General features: G+C 37.2%; 1 protein-coding gene across 2 annotated transcripts in view; it reads left to right on the top strand.

The window, feature by feature from the left end:
* The window catches only part of dnah10 (dynein axonemal heavy chain 10), a 45724-nt gene extending 26661 nt beyond the window's left edge, over window positions 1-19063 (top strand). For both annotated transcript variants that reach the window (XM_082169567.1, XM_082169566.1), the window contains exons 48-79: window positions 269-441; window positions 926-1019; window positions 1123-1287; window positions 1508-1696; window positions 1838-2009; window positions 2175-2378; window positions 2465-2545; window positions 2667-2864; window positions 3217-3378; window positions 3585-3759; window positions 4711-4892; window positions 5037-5173; window positions 5282-5499; window positions 5612-5833; window positions 5914-6061; window positions 6140-6419; window positions 6680-6909; window positions 7645-7918; window positions 8121-8225; window positions 8327-8481; window positions 8576-8730; window positions 9823-10006; window positions 10210-10410; window positions 10497-10706; window positions 10815-10910; window positions 11422-11593; window positions 11676-11807; window positions 13691-13902; window positions 14069-14236; window positions 16827-17007; window positions 17096-17241; window positions 17361-19063. In XM_082169567.1, coding sequence (XP_082025693.1) covers window positions 269-441; window positions 926-1019; window positions 1123-1287; window positions 1508-1696; window positions 1838-2009; window positions 2175-2378; window positions 2465-2545; window positions 2667-2864; window positions 3217-3378; window positions 3585-3759; window positions 4711-4892; window positions 5037-5173; window positions 5282-5499; window positions 5612-5833; window positions 5914-6061; window positions 6140-6419; window positions 6680-6909; window positions 7645-7918; window positions 8121-8225; window positions 8327-8481; window positions 8576-8730; window positions 9823-10006; window positions 10210-10410; window positions 10497-10706; window positions 10815-10910; window positions 11422-11593; window positions 11676-11807; window positions 13691-13902; window positions 14069-14236; window positions 16827-17007; window positions 17096-17241; window positions 17361-17507 — 5568 coding nt within the window. In that variant the 3' untranslated portion in view covers window positions 17508-19063. The remainder of the gene's footprint in view (window positions 1-268; window positions 442-925; window positions 1020-1122; window positions 1288-1507; window positions 1697-1837; window positions 2010-2174; window positions 2379-2464; window positions 2546-2666; window positions 2865-3216; window positions 3379-3584; window positions 3760-4710; window positions 4893-5036; window positions 5174-5281; window positions 5500-5611; window positions 5834-5913; window positions 6062-6139; window positions 6420-6679; window positions 6910-7644; window positions 7919-8120; window positions 8226-8326; window positions 8482-8575; window positions 8731-9822; window positions 10007-10209; window positions 10411-10496; window positions 10707-10814; window positions 10911-11421; window positions 11594-11675; window positions 11808-13690; window positions 13903-14068; window positions 14237-16826; window positions 17008-17095; window positions 17242-17360) is intronic.
* The last annotated feature ends 1379 nt before the right edge of the window (window positions 19064-20442 follow it).

The following is a 20442-nucleotide window of genomic DNA, read 5'->3' as shown; positions in this document are numbered from 1 at the left end:
ACATAGTTACATTTTACTTACTCAAATAAGTACTGAGAAATATATATTAACTACAAGTACTTACTAGAGTTACGATTAGGGTTAGGGTTTGGTTTAGAGTTAGTTGTAATTATGCATAATTTACTGTTTTTACTATAGTAAGTAAATGTAGTAATGTGTAACTACATCACTTTGAAATAAAGTGTTACCTAGTATTTTTGCCAACCCTAGTTTATTCATGAAATGAATGATTGACATTAATCAGAATTATTGCTCTTGTATTTTAAAGCCCTTTGAGGAATGCATTCAAAACATCTGTGACAAGTTGACCTTTTGTACTCTGGAGTTGTACAAAACCATAATTAAGGACCTACCGCCAACACCTTCCAAGTTCCACTACATCTTTAACTTGCGTGATCTCTCCAGAGTCTACAATGGCTTGACAATGACCAATCCTGAAAGGTTAGGAGTTTCATCATTCAGATGAATTAGAAAGAATAGAAAGTTCTTTTTAGTTTGATGTTTGTAATACTCAAGAACTCTGTACCAGTGGTCATGAACCAGGAGGCCAGGGCCCACTAGGGGTTTTAGCAAACTTCCAAGGGGCCTGCAGGATGACTTAAAATCATTTAAATTAACATATTATTAATATATTGAAACAATCTAACTTAAAAATATATAAAAAAAACATTTTCAACACACAGTTCTTCAAGTATATGGAATTGCAAAATTAATTGTGGTTTAATAATTTAACTATTGACATTCCTAATTTCTGTTCATTATATATTATATAGAGGGCTATATTATATTGTGATAAAATCAAAAAGGTTGAGAACCACCACTCTATGCCATATGCAGTACTCTATACCACTATCCTCCACTATGAACAGTATGTGTAATGTTTATTTTAATAATAAGTGTGTGTTTTGCTCTCATTTAACTTCAGATTCTGTACAGTCACCCAGTTTGTACGTGTATGGAGGAATGAATGCTTAAGGGTCTTCCATGACAGACTTATCAATGAAACTGACAAAATCATGGTATGCTTGCTTCCAAGTAGCATGTTACAAACGCCCGCAATTGTCTAAGCTGCATTTTAAACTACACGCTTGTCGTACCATGCTCTGGCTTCGCTCTCTACAGGTCCAAGGGCATATAAAGAATCTGATTGAAGAGCACTTCAAATCAGACCTCGATTCAGCCATGAGAGACCCCATTCTGTTTGGAGATTACAGAACAGCTCTAAAGTCTGAGCCAAGAGTTTACGAGGATATACTGGACTATGATGCATCCAAAGCTCTGTTTCAGGTGCATATATGTCGTAATGTTCCATTTACATTTACACCCATGTGCTTGGCAGATGATTTTATCCAAAGCATGCATTGCATTCAAGCTATACTTTTTTTTCCAATTCATGCATTACCTGGAAATGCCTTTTCCAAAGCAGAAATATCTGAAAACCAACAAGCTTGGCAGTGTGAAGCTTTTATTATTTTACTCGTTTTTTTCTTTTCTTTGACCCCTATAGGAGATCCTGGAGGAGTATAATGAAAATAAGACCAGAATGAACTTAGTGCTGTTTGATGATGCTCTTGAACACCTGACTGTCATTCATCGCATCATCAGAATGGACCGTAGTCATGCGTTGCTGGTTGGCGTAGGTGGTTCAGGGAAACAATCTCTTACAAAGCTGGCTGCCTTCACCGCAGGTTATGAGGTAATTCATTGTTTTTCATATTCTATATGTAATATTTCCTGTATTTTTTCTACTTTTATATATTTTATATATCCCCTTCATTTACTTTCTAAATTAGCAATTCAGTAATAGTAAGAATGAATTTATGCTGTTTGTTTGTAGGTGTTTGAAATTGTGCTTAGTAGAGGGTACTCAGAGACTAACTTTCGTGAGGATCTGAAAACTCTGTACCTTAAATTGGGTATAGAGAACAAGAAAATGGTCTTCCTGTTCACTGATGCCCATGTGGCTGAGGAAGGTTTTCTGGAGCTCATCAACAACATGCTTACATCAGGTATTTAAAACAACTGACTAATAAAGTCTAATAAGGTAACACACTTTTTAAAATTAATCTATTTAGTTTAATTTCCTTGTATGACATGTAAACATGAACAAATCATGTCAGTTTTATGGACTGTATTAAAAAGAGATGCTAGCAGCAGTTTCTTTGTGTTGTCAGGGATGGTTCCAGCACTGTTCCCTGATGACGAGAAGGAATCAGTCCTAAACCAGCTGCGAGATGAAGCTATGAAAACGGGCTCTGGTCCGTCGAAAGAGAGTGTGTGGCAATACTTTGTCAACAAGAGTGCCAACAACTTGCACATAGTGCTGGCCATGTCACCTGTTGGTGACACCCTCAGAACACGCTGCAGGAATTTCCCAGGTCTTTGAGCAATGCATCAGAAATGTATTTGTTTGATCTTACTCCTACTTCCTTGATTTCTTTATGTGTGTGTTTTTGTGCATTAGGATTGGTTAATAATACAAACATCGACTGGTTCTCCCCATGGCCTCTTCAAGCTCTACATGCAGTGGCCAAGTCCTTCTTAGGTATGTGTTAACTAGAGATTTCAACGCAGTTTATAAATTATTGTTTGCTAACCCTTTGCATGCATATATTGCAGTAATGCACACCCATTCATGCTGGTTTATGTATCGTGTCTCATTTCAGGCGAGAGTCCAATGATCCCAGAGTGTCATTCAGAGGCGGTGATTGCTCATGTGTGTATGGTGCACGGTTCTGTAGGCGAGTATAGTAAACTGTTCCTGCAGACTCTACGCCGCAGCAACTACGTCACCCCTAAAAACTACCTGGACTTTATTAGCACCTACTCCAACCTACTGGAGGACCAAAATAAATACATACTGGGTAAGAGCAAATTTCTCTTGAGCTGTTTGGGAACATTTGTTTATGATTTTAAAATAATGTACTGCATCTATATCAGTGCTGTTATCACTGTTGTTAACCAAAACTAAATCTAGATGAATCACATCAACTAAACAAAAATTTGATAAGTTTGGCTAGCCTTTTTTTATTTATTACAAAAAACCTACAAAAACTAATAAAAGCTCATAACAAATTCAGTACAAATTAATACTTAAAAAAAAAACTAAAATGAAAACTGTAAATACAAAAAATAAACGCTAATTCAAAATATTAATAAAACTATAATAGTATTTATATAATCCTAGAATAACAGTGATCTGTATGCATTTTCCAGCACAATATAAACGTCTAGAAGGGGGTTTGGATAAGCTGAAGGAGGCGAGTGGGCAGCTAGCAGAGCTCAACATCAAACTAGCTGAGCAGAAAGTGGTGCTGGCAGAGAAGACTGCAGCCTGTGAGATCCTTCTTGAAGAGATCTGCTCTAATACTGCTGTTGGTTAGTACAACATCACATACAAACATTTCTGCAGTAAAACTATTGGTAATTATTAATATCAAGTTGTTGTTTTTTTCATGTTACAGATGTTTTGATATGTCACATATTTATTAAAATAATGTAAAAAGTGGGAAAAGAAAGGATTTTCCATATGGATATGATCGAACTGCAACTGCTAAAAATAGATTGTAAACTCTCTCTTTCAGCGGAGGAGAAGAAAGCCCTGGCGGAGGAGAAGGCTAAAGAGATAGAGGAGCAGAATAAAGTGATAGTGGTGGAGAAGAAGGATGCTGAGAGCTCTCTAGCTGAGGCTCTTCCTGCTTTAGAAGCCGCTCGCATGGCCCTGCAAGACCTGGACAAATCTGATGTCACAGAAATCAGGTGACGACCACTGTGCTTCTAGACTAAATCAATGCAAAAACATTCAATTTTGACTCTTGTGAATCATATGCAGGACTCAATAAATATTTGTTTCTGTTGCTGGGCAGATTTAAAATATATATATATTACATTTGTATATGAAATATTATAATTATTATATCCTCCTGGGACCCAGGAATAGACTTTTGTCCTTGGTCTTTAAAATGACTGACATTAATTTAGTGATCAAATGTAGCACTCTTATGGAAATATGATCAGATTTAAATATGATCAGATTTAAATCTGACTAATTTTCAAATTGTATTTTATAAATCAACATCTCAGGAAAATATTATGGTGTTTCTAATCAAAATATGACTATGTTATAAAACAAAACAATGCATTGATTTCATACATGTCCACTGTAGAGGACACCCGGACTTTAATCATGTTTATCAGGCATTTTGGGAGACACAAGTAAACAGGGAAATAAATTATATATCAATATTCCTATGAAATATTAGAGGACATAGCATTATAAATAAAATAGCTTTTTTCAAAAAAGTTTTTTTCTCCCCATTTGTTTCTTATGCTCTAAACTAACATTGTAATGACATGAAAAACACTAAATTCAAAAAGCTTTTTTTTTCTGGAAATTGGAATATATAAAAATTATAATAACAATAATATTACATTTCAATATATAATAATTATGATATTAGAAAAATATGTATATAAATAAGGAAAGGGACAGGTTTTTCTCTTTTTTTGTGGTGGGGCCAGTGAAAAGGGTTCACAGCAAAAAAAATTATTTGCAAAAATTAATTTTTACTTGCTATGGATCATTTTCACTGGTCACACCACAAAAAAAGTGCCTCTCTTTTGTTACATGAAGGCCACTAGCTTCATGTAAGACAAACAGTGTAAGAACAGTATTGACGCTCCTCCACCCTCTTGTTTGCGGTATTGTAGATCCTTCGCCAAGCCACCCAAACAGGTGCAGGTTGTGTGCGAGTGCATCCTAGTGATACGGGGCCATAAAGAGATCAGCTGGAAGTCAGCCAAGGGCATGATGTCAGAGGGGAACTTCCTGCGCTCGCTTATGGAGATGGACTGTGACTCAATCAATGCCAGTCAAGTCAAGACTGTCAAGGGTAAGCCAACATCCATATACTAATCTTCTTGATGCTTCTCTGTGATCCTAGTGCCTTAAAACAACTTATGAAGTATCTAGCTCCTCAATGTAAACCCACTCATAGAAATTCTGATGCCTCCACCTTGTCATATTGTATACCCAGCCTACCTAAGGAACCTCAACACCAGTCTAGAGGAGATGCAAGCCATCAGTAAAGCTGGTTCTGGCATGCTTAGGTTTGTGGAGGCAGTCATGGGCTACTGTGACGTGGCCAGAGACATTAAACCTAAGCGAGAGAAGGTATGATATGCTTACATAATAGAGACTTTAAATGCATACATTTATTTCCTTTATTTGATCTCATATAAGAAGATGAGCTGAAATTAAATCACAAAATTACATTTAAAGGTAGCTCGTCTGGAGAGGAATTTCTTCCAGAGCAAACGTGAGCTGGAGCGAATCCAGAATGAGCTCAGTGCCATCCAGAAAGAGCTTGGAGCTCTTGGAGAAAAATATGAGGCTGCCATGACAGAAAAGCAACTTCTGCAGGAGGAGGCCGAGGTTATGGAGAGAAGACTCATTGCTGCAGACAAACTCATCTCAGGCCTGGGATCAGAGAATGAGCGGTCAGCTTACTCATTAAAAACTTCGCTTGAATATGAATGACTGATCAAAGATCACCAAGATAAAAGGCATTTTAGTAATGTTTTAATGTACTATATGTCTATTTACGTGTAGCTGGATGGAGGACCTGGAGGAGCTGAAGCAGCGGCGAGTACGTCTTCTGGGAGACTGTCTGATCTGCGCTGCCTTCCTCTGCTACGAGGGAGCATTCAGCTGGGACTTCCGCAATGATATGGTTTATGAGGTGTGGCAGGTAGATGTCCTGGAGAGAGGTATTCCTCTGAGCCAGCCTTTCCGAATAGAAAACCTGCTCACTGATGAGGTGGAGATAAGCAGGTAAGTCATCAAAGCCTGTGTAGAGGAATGAATATTATATGTATATTTTGTTTATGGGGAAAATCTCTCCATTCTCTTAGATGGGGATCTGAAGGTCTTCCTCCAGATGAACTTTCAGTGCAGAATGGCATCCTGACCACCAGATCCAGCCGTTTCCCCTTGTGCATTGACCCCCAGCAGCAAGCCCTCAACTGGGTCAAAAAGAAGGAGGAGAAGAACAATCTGAAGGTTTCACTTCATTCCATCACTTTAGTCTGCACAAAGTTTTCTGTAATCAATTTTTATAGTAAATCTTTTGATTTGCAGATCTCATCATTCAATGACCCAGACTTCTTGAAGGGGCTGGAGTTGGCCATTAAGTATGGATTCCCCTTCCTGTTCCAAGATGTGGATGAATATATTGATCCAGTTATTGACAATGTCCTTGAGAAGAATGTAAAAGGGCCAGAGGGGCGTCAGGTTGTTGTACTTGGAGATAAGGAAGTTGACTATGATCCCAACTTCAAACTTTACCTCAATACCAAACTTGCAAACCCCAAGTTCTCTCCTGCTGTATTTGGGAAAGCCATGGTAATCAATTACACAGGTGAGAGAGCAAACTGTATGCGATACACACCAGTTTATGTCAATTCATAACAGATCTCGATGCAAATTGAGATGCACACACCGAGTCCTATGCCAATTTTTTTTAACATTCTCTGTATTACAACATTTCAAATTGTCTAATGTTTGAATTAAAAAACAGTGACAATTCTTAAGACTCAAATAACACTTTGGTGTGAGTATGCATTTAATTTGAGATTTTACAGATTATCATTTACTCTTTCTGTTAAAACTGTTTTTCAGTAACCCTGAAGGGCCTGGAAGACCAGCTGCTGAGTGTTATCGTGGGATTTGAGCGGAAGGAGCTGGAAGAGCAGAGAGAACGGCTTATTCAAGAGACTAGTGAGAACAAACGTTTGCTGAAAGACCTGGAGGATTCGCTGTTGAGAGAGTTGGCCACCTCCACTGGAAACATGCTGGATAATGTAGAACTGATACAAACTCTGGAAGAAACAAAGTCCAAAGCCAGCGAGGTCAGTTCATTTCACACTACAAACATGTACAGTTTAATGGCCTACTAATTATTTCATAAATATTTACATTTACATTTAGTCATTTAGCAGACGCTTTTATCCAAAGCGACTTACAAATTAGGACTAAATTAAGCGAGTCATCATGAAGACGCAAAAACAACGCAAGAAGTGCTCAAAATATGAAGTTCAGGCATTATTCAGAGTAGCATAAGCCCGATAAGTGAGGTTTTAAAGGGAAAGGGACGTTTTTTTTTATGAGGTTAAAATATTTATCATAGCAACTCACTACCATTTAAAAGTTCAGGGTTGGTAAGATTTGTTTTAATGTTTTTGAAAGAAGTCTCTTATGCTCACCAAGGCAGCATTATTTGATCAAACATACAGTAAAAATTATAATATTGCCAAATATGATTACAATTTAAAATAACATTCATATTTCATATTTGAATATATTTTTTAAAGTAGTGTATTCCTTTGATGGAAGCTGAATTTGAACAGCCATTACTCCAGTATGCTGGTTTGGTGCTCAAGAAACATTTCTTATTATTATTAATGTTGAAAACCGTTGTGCTGCTTAATATTTGTGTGGTTATAATTTTTTTCAAGATTCTTTGATGAATAGAACGTTTGTTTTTTTTAAACAAACTTTTGATTAGGCAGTGTACATACTGATTAATGAAACTTAACAGGATATGAGCAGTTTACGATTTCACATTCATTATTTGACTCCAACAGGTGTTCGAGAAACTGAAGCTGGCAGAAAAGACGGCCATTGATATTGACTTGCTGAGAGACGGCTACCGTCCGGCTGCCAAGCGGGGAGCTGTCCTGTTCTTTGTGCTGGCTGAGATGGCTGTGGTCAATAGCATGTATCAGTATTCACTTGCTTCCTTTTTAGAGGTGTTTGACCTCTCACTGTCCAAGTCTCTACCCAGCACAATCCTGCCCAACAGATTGAAGAATATCATGGACACACTTACACAGAATGTCTATAACTATGGCTGTACTGGTGAGCCTGCTAAACTTTTAAAGTCTAATGGTTTCCGATCATGGGAATTTTAATAAACTATTTTTCTAAGTAATTAACTTCTAAACTTCATGCCAACAGATTAAGACATTTTATAGTCCATGAACATTAGCAGCTAGTGATGACTGGAACTGTTGTTTCTTCAACAGATTCAAACCAAACTTCTTTTTGCTTTGTTGTTTAGGTCTGTTTGAAAGACACAAACTTCTCTTCTCCTTCAACTTGACTATTAAGATTGAGCAGGCAGATGGCCGAGCACCCCAGGATGAACTCGAGTTCTTCCTGAAAGGTAGGAGCTTCAGGAATACTTGTCTCCTACTCTTTCGCTCTTTTGCAATGTAAACATGCATAGCAATGCACAAACACACCCAATCTTCTTCCTCTCTCCAGGTAACCTCTCTCTGGAGAAGAGCAAACGTAAGAAGCTGTGCGACTGGCTGCCTGATCAGGGCTGGGAGGATATAGTGCGCCTTATGGAACTCTTTCCTAATGAATTTGGCACTTTAGCTGATGATATAGAGAAGAATCCTGAAGAATGGAAGAAAGTGAGTGGCAGAAATCATCAAACACACACCAGATGAACCTACAGTGAGATTCTATATATCACTTATGGAATCTGACTTTCTGTTTCTGACACAGTGGTATGACTTGGATGCTCCAGAGCAGGCTTCCTTTCCAATGAAATATAAGGAAAGCCTCACTCCCTTCCAGAAGCTTCTGCTGATCCGCTGCTTCAGGCTGGACAGAGTCTATCGTGCCGTCAGTGATTACGTCACGCATACCATGGGAGAGAAGTAAGAGGAAACTGAAAATCACTTATGGAATTTATAAAATAGCAGCATATTGCAAACAGATCATGCAATCACAGGAGTGTACATTTACATACAAATTCAAGTTAGCTAGGGAAACTTGATTTGGTAGATTTTTACTATTGAAAAAATAACGTGGATTAAGAATTATATTTTGGATAAGACATGAACACATAAAACCTTAGGGTTTATTATAATAATTATATTTGATTCATATTTGTCAGAAAATTGTATTATGCAAATGTACGCGCACTTAAGTACTACAGAGGGGAAATTATGGCTGGAAGACACTACACAACTTTTAAAATCCAAACAAATTTTAAAACAATAGGCATCGTACACTTGAAAAACTGGGCATCATACACTAAACTACGGAGGATTACACACAACCACACTTAAAAATTATTCCAAACACAACAAACTCTTGCAGAAACGTGCCATGAAAACACCATGGGCCAGTGTGAAAAATTAGCGGTGAAAAGGCTTGGACAGTTATTTTTTGGCTGACCTTATTGGATATGCGTTTGTAGGAGTTTTCCTTTTAGATGCAAATTTTTGGTGAGGAGAGTATTTAAATGAATCATGCAAGGTAATTTACTACGGTTTGTGCTCGTCAATTTACTGGTGTTTGCAGCATTATTTACCACCCAAAAAAAGCACTTGGTCTTAAACCAGACACTTACTGGTTGGTCATTATGGAAATGATACGGCTGCGTCTGTGTTCTTTTATTTTATGCGTTTTTTATTTGCGCATCGTCACTTTCCACTCCCATCTGCGCTTTTTTGGAATTGCGCTCTCACGCTAATTTGCCCTGTTTAGTAAATCTGGCCATATGTGTTCTAAAAACGATTAAAAAATATCAAACAAGTTTTTTATTCTCTGATTAGATTGAATCATAATCTGTGTCCATCCAACTCAAACTTCCCAAAATCTATACACTGGCTCTGACTTTCAGCAACTATCATTGACTCCTCTACACTGCAAACCGGGACAAAAATGTGTGCAAATGTCGTGTAGCATATTCCGCCCTGAATGTTCTAACTTTCTCTTTGTCACTTTTTCACTCTGTCACTCAGATACGTACAGCCCCCCGTGATCAGTTTTGAAGCCATCTTTGACCAGAGCTCCCCGAACTCTCCCATTGTGTTTATTCTGAGTCCGGGCTCAGAACCAGCCAGTGATCTGATGAAATTAGCCAAACGCTCTGGCTTTGGGACCAACAGACTCAAATTTCTTGCCATGGGGCAGGGACAGGAGAAGGTAGAGTCTAGAGTATATATGCTACAGTTCTCATGTCTACAGTATATGCTACAGTTCTCATATTTGACACCAGTACAGTGCACTGCGGTGGTGCATTGCATCTTGACCACCACCAATATGATAACGGACATATTTGGGAAATCTACCCTTGAACTCAACAAGACAGTCTGTAAAAAGGTACAAATATGACATTTCTATTTCAGGTTGCATTGCAGCTGTTGGAAACCGCAGTGGCACGAGGCCAGTGGCTGATGCTACAAAACTGTCACCTGTTAGTGAAATGGTTGAAGGATCTAGAGAAAGCACTGGAAAGAATCACTAAACCCCACCCAGACTTCCGCTTGTGGCTCACTACAGATCCCATTAAAGAGTTCCCCATCGGCATCCTGCAGAAATCCCTCAAGGTCAGGACACATGTAATGCGTGAATATTTTAATGTGTTTATATTCATTTCCATGTTAACTATTGTTTTTCTCATGTTCACCTGCAGGTTGTAACAGAACCTCCAAATGGGCTGAAGCTGAACATAAGGGCGACATATTTTAAGATCCCTCATGATAAGCTCATGGTCTGTGCTCACCCTGCCTTTCGCAGTCTGGTTTATGTGCTGGCCTTCTTCCATGCTGTGGTACAGGAAAGACGCAAGTATGGCAAGATCGGCTGGAATGTCCCTTATGATTTCAATGAGTCCGACTTCCTGGTAAGTTTGCTCTAATCTGAAGGTCCTTAAATGTAGTGCTCAGATAGTATTGTCAAGTCTGAGACACTTTACATTGCATTTTGATTATGTAGTTTCATTGTCTCTCAGGTTTGTATGGAAATCTTGGACACCTACCTGACCAAAGCCCAAACTCAAGGAGATGCCGCAATACCATGGGGAAGTCTCAAATACCTAATCGGAGAGGTAAATATCACATTAAGTTAATCTTGTCTTTTTATAGGCTGACTGCAGAAAATGATCAAAACTAACAGTGAAGACATTTACAGTTACACACAAGATTCCTATTGAAAAGATGCTGTCCTTTTGAACTTTTTATTCAAGGACTCCTGAAAAAAAAAGATCATAGTTTCCACAAAAAGAGCAACATAACTGTTTTCAACGACATAAAATTAAGAAGCTTCTTGAGCACCAATAAGCATATTACAATGATTTCTGAAGGATCATGTGACAGTGAAGACTGGAGTAATGGCTGCTGAAAATTCAGCTTTGCCATCACAGGAATAAATTACTTTTTAAAATATATGAAAATAGAAAAGAGTTATTTTAAATTGTAATAATATTTCACAATATTACTGTTTTACTGTATTTTGATCAATTAAATGTAGTCTGGATGAGCATAAGAGACTTATTTAAAAAAACATAATATGTATACAGTGTATATATATATATATATAATTTCAAATGCATCTTGCAGGTGATGTATGGTGGCAGGGCTATTGACAGCTTTGATCGAAGGATCCTCACAGTTTACATGGATGAGTATCTGGGTGATTTCATCTTTGACACCTTCCAGCCTTTCCACTTCTTTCACAATAAAGAAGTGGACTACAAGATCCCACCACATGGACCCAAGCAGGTTTATGTTGGTATGTTGCAACTTAGAATCCGGCATCAGAAATACTCTGGTTTGAATGTGACAGGCGCTCAAACTCTCCATTTATTTTGCAGATGAGATAGAGTCGCTGCCTCTTGCTAACACGGCAGAGGTGTTTGGTTTGCACCCTAATGCTGAGATCGGATACTACACACAGGCTGCCCGAGACATGTGGACTCATCTTATTGAGCTACAACCACAGACAGGTACCTGATTTATAGTACTTTATATTACTGAAATATATGGATGGCCTGAGTCGATCTCAAGGATCGATATCGGGGTAGATTAAGCATTTTTTTAACTGGTCGGTATCTGCAATCCTCAGCCTGATGCTTTATTTTACATCAGCTGTCATGCAGATGTCATGCAGTAGGTGGCGGTATGCAACTTCAAGTGGGTTTGCTGGCATTAAAAGGAAAATAAGCTGCTCAAATGTGTATGCGAGAGAACCATTCTAGAATGTCACACACAGACACACTCATGTTCGAGCTTCCGTGTTTAGCATATTTGATGCGTACTTTAGTAAGAAATCACTCGAAACTCATTTATTTGATCTGCCGTCAGACTATCTGAGACGTCATTGCCATATCGCATTGCTATGGGTTGCGTCTTGCCACAGACTTGACTGACAGACTGGCATTCTGACACCGCAAGCTTCATGCTTTCTAACCTTATCTACACAATTTTTTTTGTTACTATTATTTTTTGTACATATATAAAATACAAGTTTATCAGTAGTTCCATATTCATAATTGTGACCACCACACATGTTTACATCTACCAATATCCATAAAAAAATGTGGAAACATTCACTGATGCTCCAGAAGGAAACACGATGCATTTAGAGCCAAGGGGTGAAACATTTTAAACGGGATGAAGATGTGTACATTTTTTCTTATTTGTGTTTACAGTGCCCGTATTATGCTATTTTAAAGTCTCCTAATTTTGTTTTGGAGGTCTCCTACAACAGGTTTACATGCATCAAAGGTCAAAAAACCTTCTCATAATATTTTCTCATAATATACATTCCACATCACCACATTTTTCAATGATTATCAAACGACTCGATGGATGAATCAGTCTCTCTAAATTCCTCCTTTCCGCGAGCTACTCTGCTCTGATTGGCCAGATGGCCCAGTCTGTTGTGATTGGTCTACCGCTTACATCTCCTGTCGGAAACAAAAACGACCATTACCATAACAACTTTAGCTCTGCCCAGAGGCTTCCTGCAACACAGCGATTGTACACTCTGTAAACTAAAGACAGTAACGATGACGTCGATTTTACCATATCAATGCGAGCGTGAGTCCGAAGATGAAACATTAGAAGAACTGTATCAATAACGGTGCATACGTTAGCCGAACACTAATGTGAATGACTGATGTAATATAAACATTTGTAAAACAAATCTAAGTATTTTGAACACCGCTAGAAAATATAAACATCAATAATTAGTCATACTTACAGGTTGTGATTCTGAGGAGCAAGTTGGTACAAATAAACTGTGTACTGTCCTATCTTTCAAGAGCAAGCGTTTTGCGAATCCCGTGTTGAACTCTTGAGATTTGAGAAGCAGTCGTCAGTAAATGTACGTGTTGAGGGCTGGTCAAGTTGTTCGCGGGCGGACAACGTACAACATAGGCAAGCATTATGCAAATGTATTTTCTAGTGACGTAGAACCGTAACGCAGTGGGATTCGAAATACAAACGACTCGTAAAAGCGGTTCAGAGTCGATTCTTTCTTTTTTGAGACAACTATTTATTGTGCATTTTCGACTTAACAACTTCGCAACGTTTACATTCACAAACAGGTATGACTGCATGAAAGGGAATATTAAAAAAAAACATAATAGAGTCACTTTATAGATCATATTTTTTTCATTTTGCACTGCCCTTCAGAAGCTACAGAAGATACAAATCTCCACTTAAGACAAAAATAATATGCAAAATATATTGTGTGTGTGTGTATATATATATATATATGTATGTATACAGTATATATATTTAGCATATCAATCCTCTGTTGTTTTGCTTTATTTTAAAACGCTAGCTGCCTTTAAATACAATTACTTCCATGTATGATCTTAAGGTGAGACTGGCGGTGGCATTAGTAGAGATGAGTACATCAGCCAGGTGGCACGGGACATTCAGAGCAAACTGCCCGACGCGTTTGACCTGGACGTGATCCGCAAGAATTTGGGGCTGGAGATCTCCCCCACAACTGTAGTACTACTACAAGAGCTGGAGCGCTTCAACAAACTTACGATCAGGATGAGGCGTTCTCTGGCTGAACTACAGCGAGTGAGTGACATGAAGACAGAGAGAAAGAAAAGAATCAAAAACTATTACAGCTAACAATTAATACAACTGTTTATGATGTACTTTGGTTGTTCATAAAAAAATGAAGAAGAAAAAAATGAAAAAAAGGTAGGTTTCTCAGTAGAACATATGTGCTTTCTGTCTAAAGGCCCTGGCTGGTGAGGTGGGGATGAGCAGCGAGTTAGATGAGGTGGCGAGAGCTCTTTTTAATGGCCATATTCCTGTTATCTGGAGGAAACTGGCACCAGATACTCTAAAATCTCTGGGGAACTGGATGATCCACTTCAAGAGACGACATGAACAGTACAGCTCATGGGTGAGAATCAAATATCACACCATATACAAACATAAGTCTCATGCTCACCAAGGCTACCTTTATTTGATCAAAAATACAATATACTGTAAACAGTAAAAAAATGTAAATACATTTTTTATTTATATATATATATATATATATATTTAAACCGTGATACATTTTTTTCAGGGTTCTTTGATGAATAGAAAGTTCTAAAGACAGCATTTATTTGAAATAGAATTTTTTTGGTAACAATGTAAAAGTCTATATCAGTGTTTCTCAACCTTTTTTGGGCCAGCGCCCCCTATCCAATATCCAAATCCCTGAACGCCCCCCACCCCTAAACTAATAAGCGACCAGGAACGAGTGAGAGTTAACAGTTGCAAAAAGTGCAAAATTATCTTTTATTAATACAATTGAACAATACTCCACAGTGATTCATTCAAAAAACAAGCTATAAACTGCATTGGCATAGCAATACCAGTGTTTCTCACAGGATTTTTGGAAAATCTGTGGTGAGTGGACCTCAGGCCTTCTAGGGGGGGTTTCCCCCCCCCCTCCCCCCCCCCCCCCCCCCGTAAGAATTTTTTTGTGCATTTTAATGTTAAATTCAATAAATCTGGTGCACTTTGAGAGTTTAACATTAAAAGTGCCAACCCATATTCAGTGTGCAAATTAAACAAAGAAAAAATTCAAACCTCTTTTACTTTTAGTTAGTGTCTACATTACACTACTACATAATAATAGTTATAATATTAATCCCATGACAGTAATAGCCATATATTGTAAAACAAATGCACTGAAAAATAAAGGACGGTCATTAAAGCGGTAATGTTTGCACTTAGGTTTTATTACGCATTTAGGAGAGTATTGCAAGAAGCTGCTTACATTAACCTTACTTTCAAAAAAAAAAAAAAATACAATCATGATTTTTCATGAAAAATTATGTTAGAATTGTAGGCCTAAAAATACATTGGTATCAGCTTGTTTTCATCAATGGTATAATTAATACAATTACAATTAATTTGGTTTGTCGTGATTAATTTGTGTTCATAATCAGTAAAAAAAATCTTCTAACAAGATTAAACATGAACAATTAAATTATTATTGTATTATTAATTATGTTTATATCTTGAAACTACCCAAGCAGTGTTTCCGCTCAGATGTGATGGCGGAATGAATACATTACCAAAATGTGATTGCAGAATATATTTAAATTATCCATCAAATTGTCATTTTCTTCTTACTGTCTTGCGAGTTAACAATAATGCCTGACCAGTAAATTACTTGGTGAACAAAGAAAACATTTTGGCATTAGGGATTGGAATTTGTTAATGCCTAAAAATGTAAAAGTTTTACCTTATAAATAGAATTTAGTTAAATTAATTTTAAAATTCGTCGCCAGAGTGAATGGGAACATGATTTATTGAAAATATTTGAAAAGATATAAGTGTTTCTTAAGTCAATATTTTTTAATGGCTTGTCAACTCTCCATTCCTCCGCTGCGTGATTCTAGTCAGCGCTGGATTCTAGTCAGTGCTTGAGCGCTGGTCTATGACTGGAAAAATAATAGAGTCGTTGCAAAAGTAACGATAGGCTACATGTCGCTTTAAACTGGAAGATTTTAAAATGTTAGACATTCTAAACTTTTGAATAAGAAATAATATCAAGTCGTCAAAATACAACTCGTCAAAACTCCGCGAATCACAACAAGCGCGAGCGGTGAGAACACTCACAGCATATACACATACCCGAACTTGACTGCACATCATATTTTTGACATTATTGATACGCTTTCAATCGTAATGCAATAGAAATGAACACAAAAAACCTGCCTAGTGCCTACCTACAACACTGACGGTGGACTTGCGGTCAGGATAGAGCGGCTGCGGACGAATGTTTTGGGGGTTTTTTGCGCGCGCTGCTGACGTATTCTTTCACGCGCACCATAGACGCGCGTGCACACACAATATGATATGATATCACACTCTGCGCATATGTTTTACAACATAATTTAACAAAAACATAGTCCTAACACTTTTTAAATAGCCCACTTAAAGTGTTTATTACAACTAAATTACTAAATGCTTAAAATGAATAAAAGTAAATGAACAAAAATTTGCGTTACATATTTAAACTCGTGAACGCCCCCCTTTTACACCTGAACGCCCCCCTTTCAAAAATCTTGCTTCCAACGCCCCCCGTTGTTCTCTGAACGCCCCCTGGGGGGCGGTACCGCCCCCGTTGAGAACCACTAGTCTATATAGTTACTTTCGATGAATTTAATGCATCCTTGCTGAAAAAAAATATTAATTAGCAATGGATGAATAGCAGAGGTGTTACCTCTAAAACAATTTTTGTACATTTTAAATATGGTTTCAGAACTTTAAATATTTATTATTCATTTAATGTCATGTTTTTTCAAACTTCCTGTCCCCTGGTTTAAATACATTTTTAAATGCCAAATTTTCAGTGTGGACTTTTGAACCCCGCTGTATGTTCATTATGTCTACTATCTCAGCTCCTGTAAATCAACTTCTAATTGAATTTATCAAATGTGCTACTAAATAAATAAATACATTTGACCTCATATTGTTTTTCATTTATGTAGGTGGATGAGGGAGAGCCCTACGTGATGTGGTTGTCAGGCTTGCATATCCCAGAATCGTACCTGACAGCACTGGTCCAGGCCACCTGCAGGAAGAACGGCTGGCCTCTGGATCACTCCACTCTCTACACACAGGTTACACACTACAGGAGTGAGGACGAGGTCAAAGAGAGGCCGGGACAGGGTGAGAGCACACAACATCCTGCACATTAAAAAAAATGAACATGAGGACATTGAGACTCAAACAAATGTTCTTCTTTGTTTTCTGTCAGGATGTTATGTATCAGGACTGTATCTGGAGGGGGCAGACTGGGACATTGAACAGAGCTGTCTGGTGCGCAGCAAACCCAGAGTTCTAGTGTCTCAACTTCCCATTCTCAAAATCATTCCCATTGAAGCACACCGCCTTAAACTCCAGGTATGACCGACTCTTTTAAAAAAAAAATGTATCAGGTGTTCAGTTCATGACATCTCAGAATATCTGTCTGGAAATCTGTGTAATCTGTTTGTAATGTGTATCTTTGGCTTATTTTGTAGAACACCCTGAAGACTCCAGTCTACACCACCTCAATGAGGAGGAATGCTATGGGTGTTGGACTGGTGTTTGAGGCGGATCTTTTCACCACCAAGCACATTTCTCACTGGGTACTGCAGGGAGTGTGTCTGTGCCTCAATGCTGACTGAGACTCTAACTGTTATTTATAAGAGTAACATAATATATATTAATAACTTGATATAATAGTAGAATGTTTTGTTTGTGACCAATGATTTGAATTACAATTTCAAAACACCTCTAACCCTGTCAAAGTGTTTTGTGTTTCACCACTGGGTGGCAGCACACCAATTATTGCTGCTAGAACCTGTTGTGTTCAGTCTTTGAGAAAAGATCTCAAACTTTGTCTAGTTGATTTCACAAAAAAAGTTCAATAAGAATCATTTTCTGCTTGCTTAAATGCACTCTTAACAAGCAGAAAAACGTGTACATTTTAGATTAATCTGTTCAAAGCAACTAGAACAAAAAATAAAATAAAAAACACAATCTATTGTTATAAAACCTGCCACAAAATCCATTATTGACAGCACAATCTGTTTTCCATGAATAACTCTGCATGTAGATGCTCTGAACCAGTTTTGTCATTGTTAACTAAATCTATCAGAAATTGTTTTGATATAAAGTTGAAATGAAATATTATTAGATATAGGGCAGCTAAATATTAGATAAATAGCTAAAGCATTGAAAATTCCCATTTCCACCTTCAGGGCAACAATTAAGAAGTTCCATTAAACTAAAGATGTTATGAATTTGCCTGGAAGAGGACATGTTTGTATCGTCCTAATGCACGGCGAGGAGGAGAGTTCGAGTGGCCCAAAGCTCTCCAAGGATCACAGATGGAGAATTGCAGAGATTAGTTGAGTCTAGGGGTCGGAAAGCCTCAAACAAACAAAAGCCGAAAAAATTCAAACAACCCCTCTACATCACCACATGTTGCTTGGGAGGGTTTCATGAAAAATCCTCCTCGCTCATCTAAAAACAAACTCCAGCATATTCAGTTGTCAGACACGACTGGAACGTCAAAAGGGAAGGGATTCTATAGTCAGATGATACTAAAAAAAGAGCTTTTTGGTAGCAAACACACCAGATGGGTTTGGCGCAAAAAGGGATAAAAAGTACCCCATGCCCACAGTTAAATATACCGCTGGATCTTCAATGATGTCGGCCTATTTTTTTGCTGGAGGTCCTGGACATCTTGTTCAGATACATGGCATCATGGATTCTAGCAAATACCAACAGATAAAAATTCAAAACCTGACGGCCTCTTCCAGAAATCTTATAATGGGCCATGGTTGGATCTTCCATCAGGACAACGTTCAAAATCAACTCAAAAATGTGTCACTGAGCACAAAATGAAGCTTCTCCCACTGCCATCCAGTCCACTGACCTGAACCCGTTTGAAAATAAGTGGGATGAACTGAAGAGAAGAAGCACCAACATGAAGGAATGATCTCTGATCTCTTGTCAGGTGTTCTCCAAACTCATTAGGCATTATAGAAGAAAACTCAGAGCTGTTACCTTGGCAAAAGGAGGTTGCAAAAAGTATTTAATAAAAGGTTGCCAATAATTATGGGCAATGTGTTTTGGAGAAAAAAAAAATATTTCATAGTGTGATTTCAGATTTCAGTGTGAACAGTGAAGCAGGTGAGGAAGCATTCCAAGGAACATGAAATTAACTTAATTCTAAAGCATATACAGTATATATCTTCCATATATCTCATCTGTTCCACTGTTCAGACACTGGGGGGCGCTCTGGTCACATACAGGCTGATTTCACTTATCATCAAAGTGAACAGATTTACCTAAATTAAATAGTTCAATTTAAGATGTATTATATATTATATATATAACACATGTATGTGTTAAGATGTATATATATATATATATATATATATATATATATATATATATATATATAGGACAGGTCAAAAGTTTGGAAACATTACTATTTTTAATGATTTATGATTTTTAATCATTACTCCAGTCTTCAGTGTCACATGTGACATCCAGTCTATCACATGATCCTTTAGAAATCATTCTAATATTCTGATTTATTATGAGTGTTGGAAACAGTTCTGCTGCCTAATATATTTGATGAATAAAAGGTTAAAAAGAACTGCATTTATTCAAAATAATGCATTTATTAAAAAAAATCTTCTTTACTATCACTTTTTTTATCAATTTAACACATCCTTGCTGAATAAAAGTATTGATTTATTTCAAAAAAAGAAAGAAAAAAAATTACTGACCCCAAATTACTGACCAGTAGTGTATATTGTTGTTACAAAAGATTTCTATTTTTAAAACATTTGCTTCTTTTTTTATTTTTTTTTATTTTTTTTTATTCTTCAAAGTATCCTAAAAAAGTATTAGAGGTTATGAAAAAATATTAAGCAGCATAACTGTTTCCAACTTTGATAATGAATCATCATATTAGAATGATTTCTAAAGGATCATGTGATAGACTGGAGTAATGATCCTGAAAATTCAGCTTTGCATCACAGAAATAAATTATAATTTAAAATATAATAAATTGAAAACCAATTATTTTAAATTGTAATAATATATCACAATATTACATTTTTTTCTGTATTTTTGATCAAATAAATGCAGGCTTGATGAGCAGAAGAAACTTCTTTCAAAAACATTAAAAATAGTAATGTTTCCAAACTTTTGACCTGTACTGTATATATATAACCTGAAGATGTGATTCAGTCCTCCTGTCTGATGCAGTGCTGGGTCCAGGGAGCAAGAGAACAGCCTGAGGATATATCTGATTAATGTCACTGAAAAAAACGATCTCACCTGTCTAAAGATTCCACACCTAATTTTAGTTTTAGTGTTATAAAGAAATCATAAAAAAAATCAAAAAAATCTATTTACAAAAAATCCATGTCTCATATGCTCGTCTCAAACCTTTTTGAAGGAAAACAAAACTACAGGTTTAGTGGCAGGTTTAAGGTGGTGTAGTTATAGCATCAACCAGCAGGGGCTGACCATCCAAAACCTTAACTTCATGGTCTTAATCCCCTTTTAATTTAGACATAGGCCTACTATTTAAAAATA

The sequence above is a fragment of the Leuciscus leuciscus genome, assembly GCF_965113295.1.
Source record: "Leuciscus leuciscus genome assembly, chromosome: 5".
Taxonomy (NCBI): domain Eukaryota; kingdom Metazoa; phylum Chordata; class Actinopteri; order Cypriniformes; family Leuciscidae; genus Leuciscus; species Leuciscus leuciscus.
The sequence above is the reverse complement of the archived record's forward strand: the minus strand, read 5'-3'. Positions and strand labels throughout refer to the sequence as shown.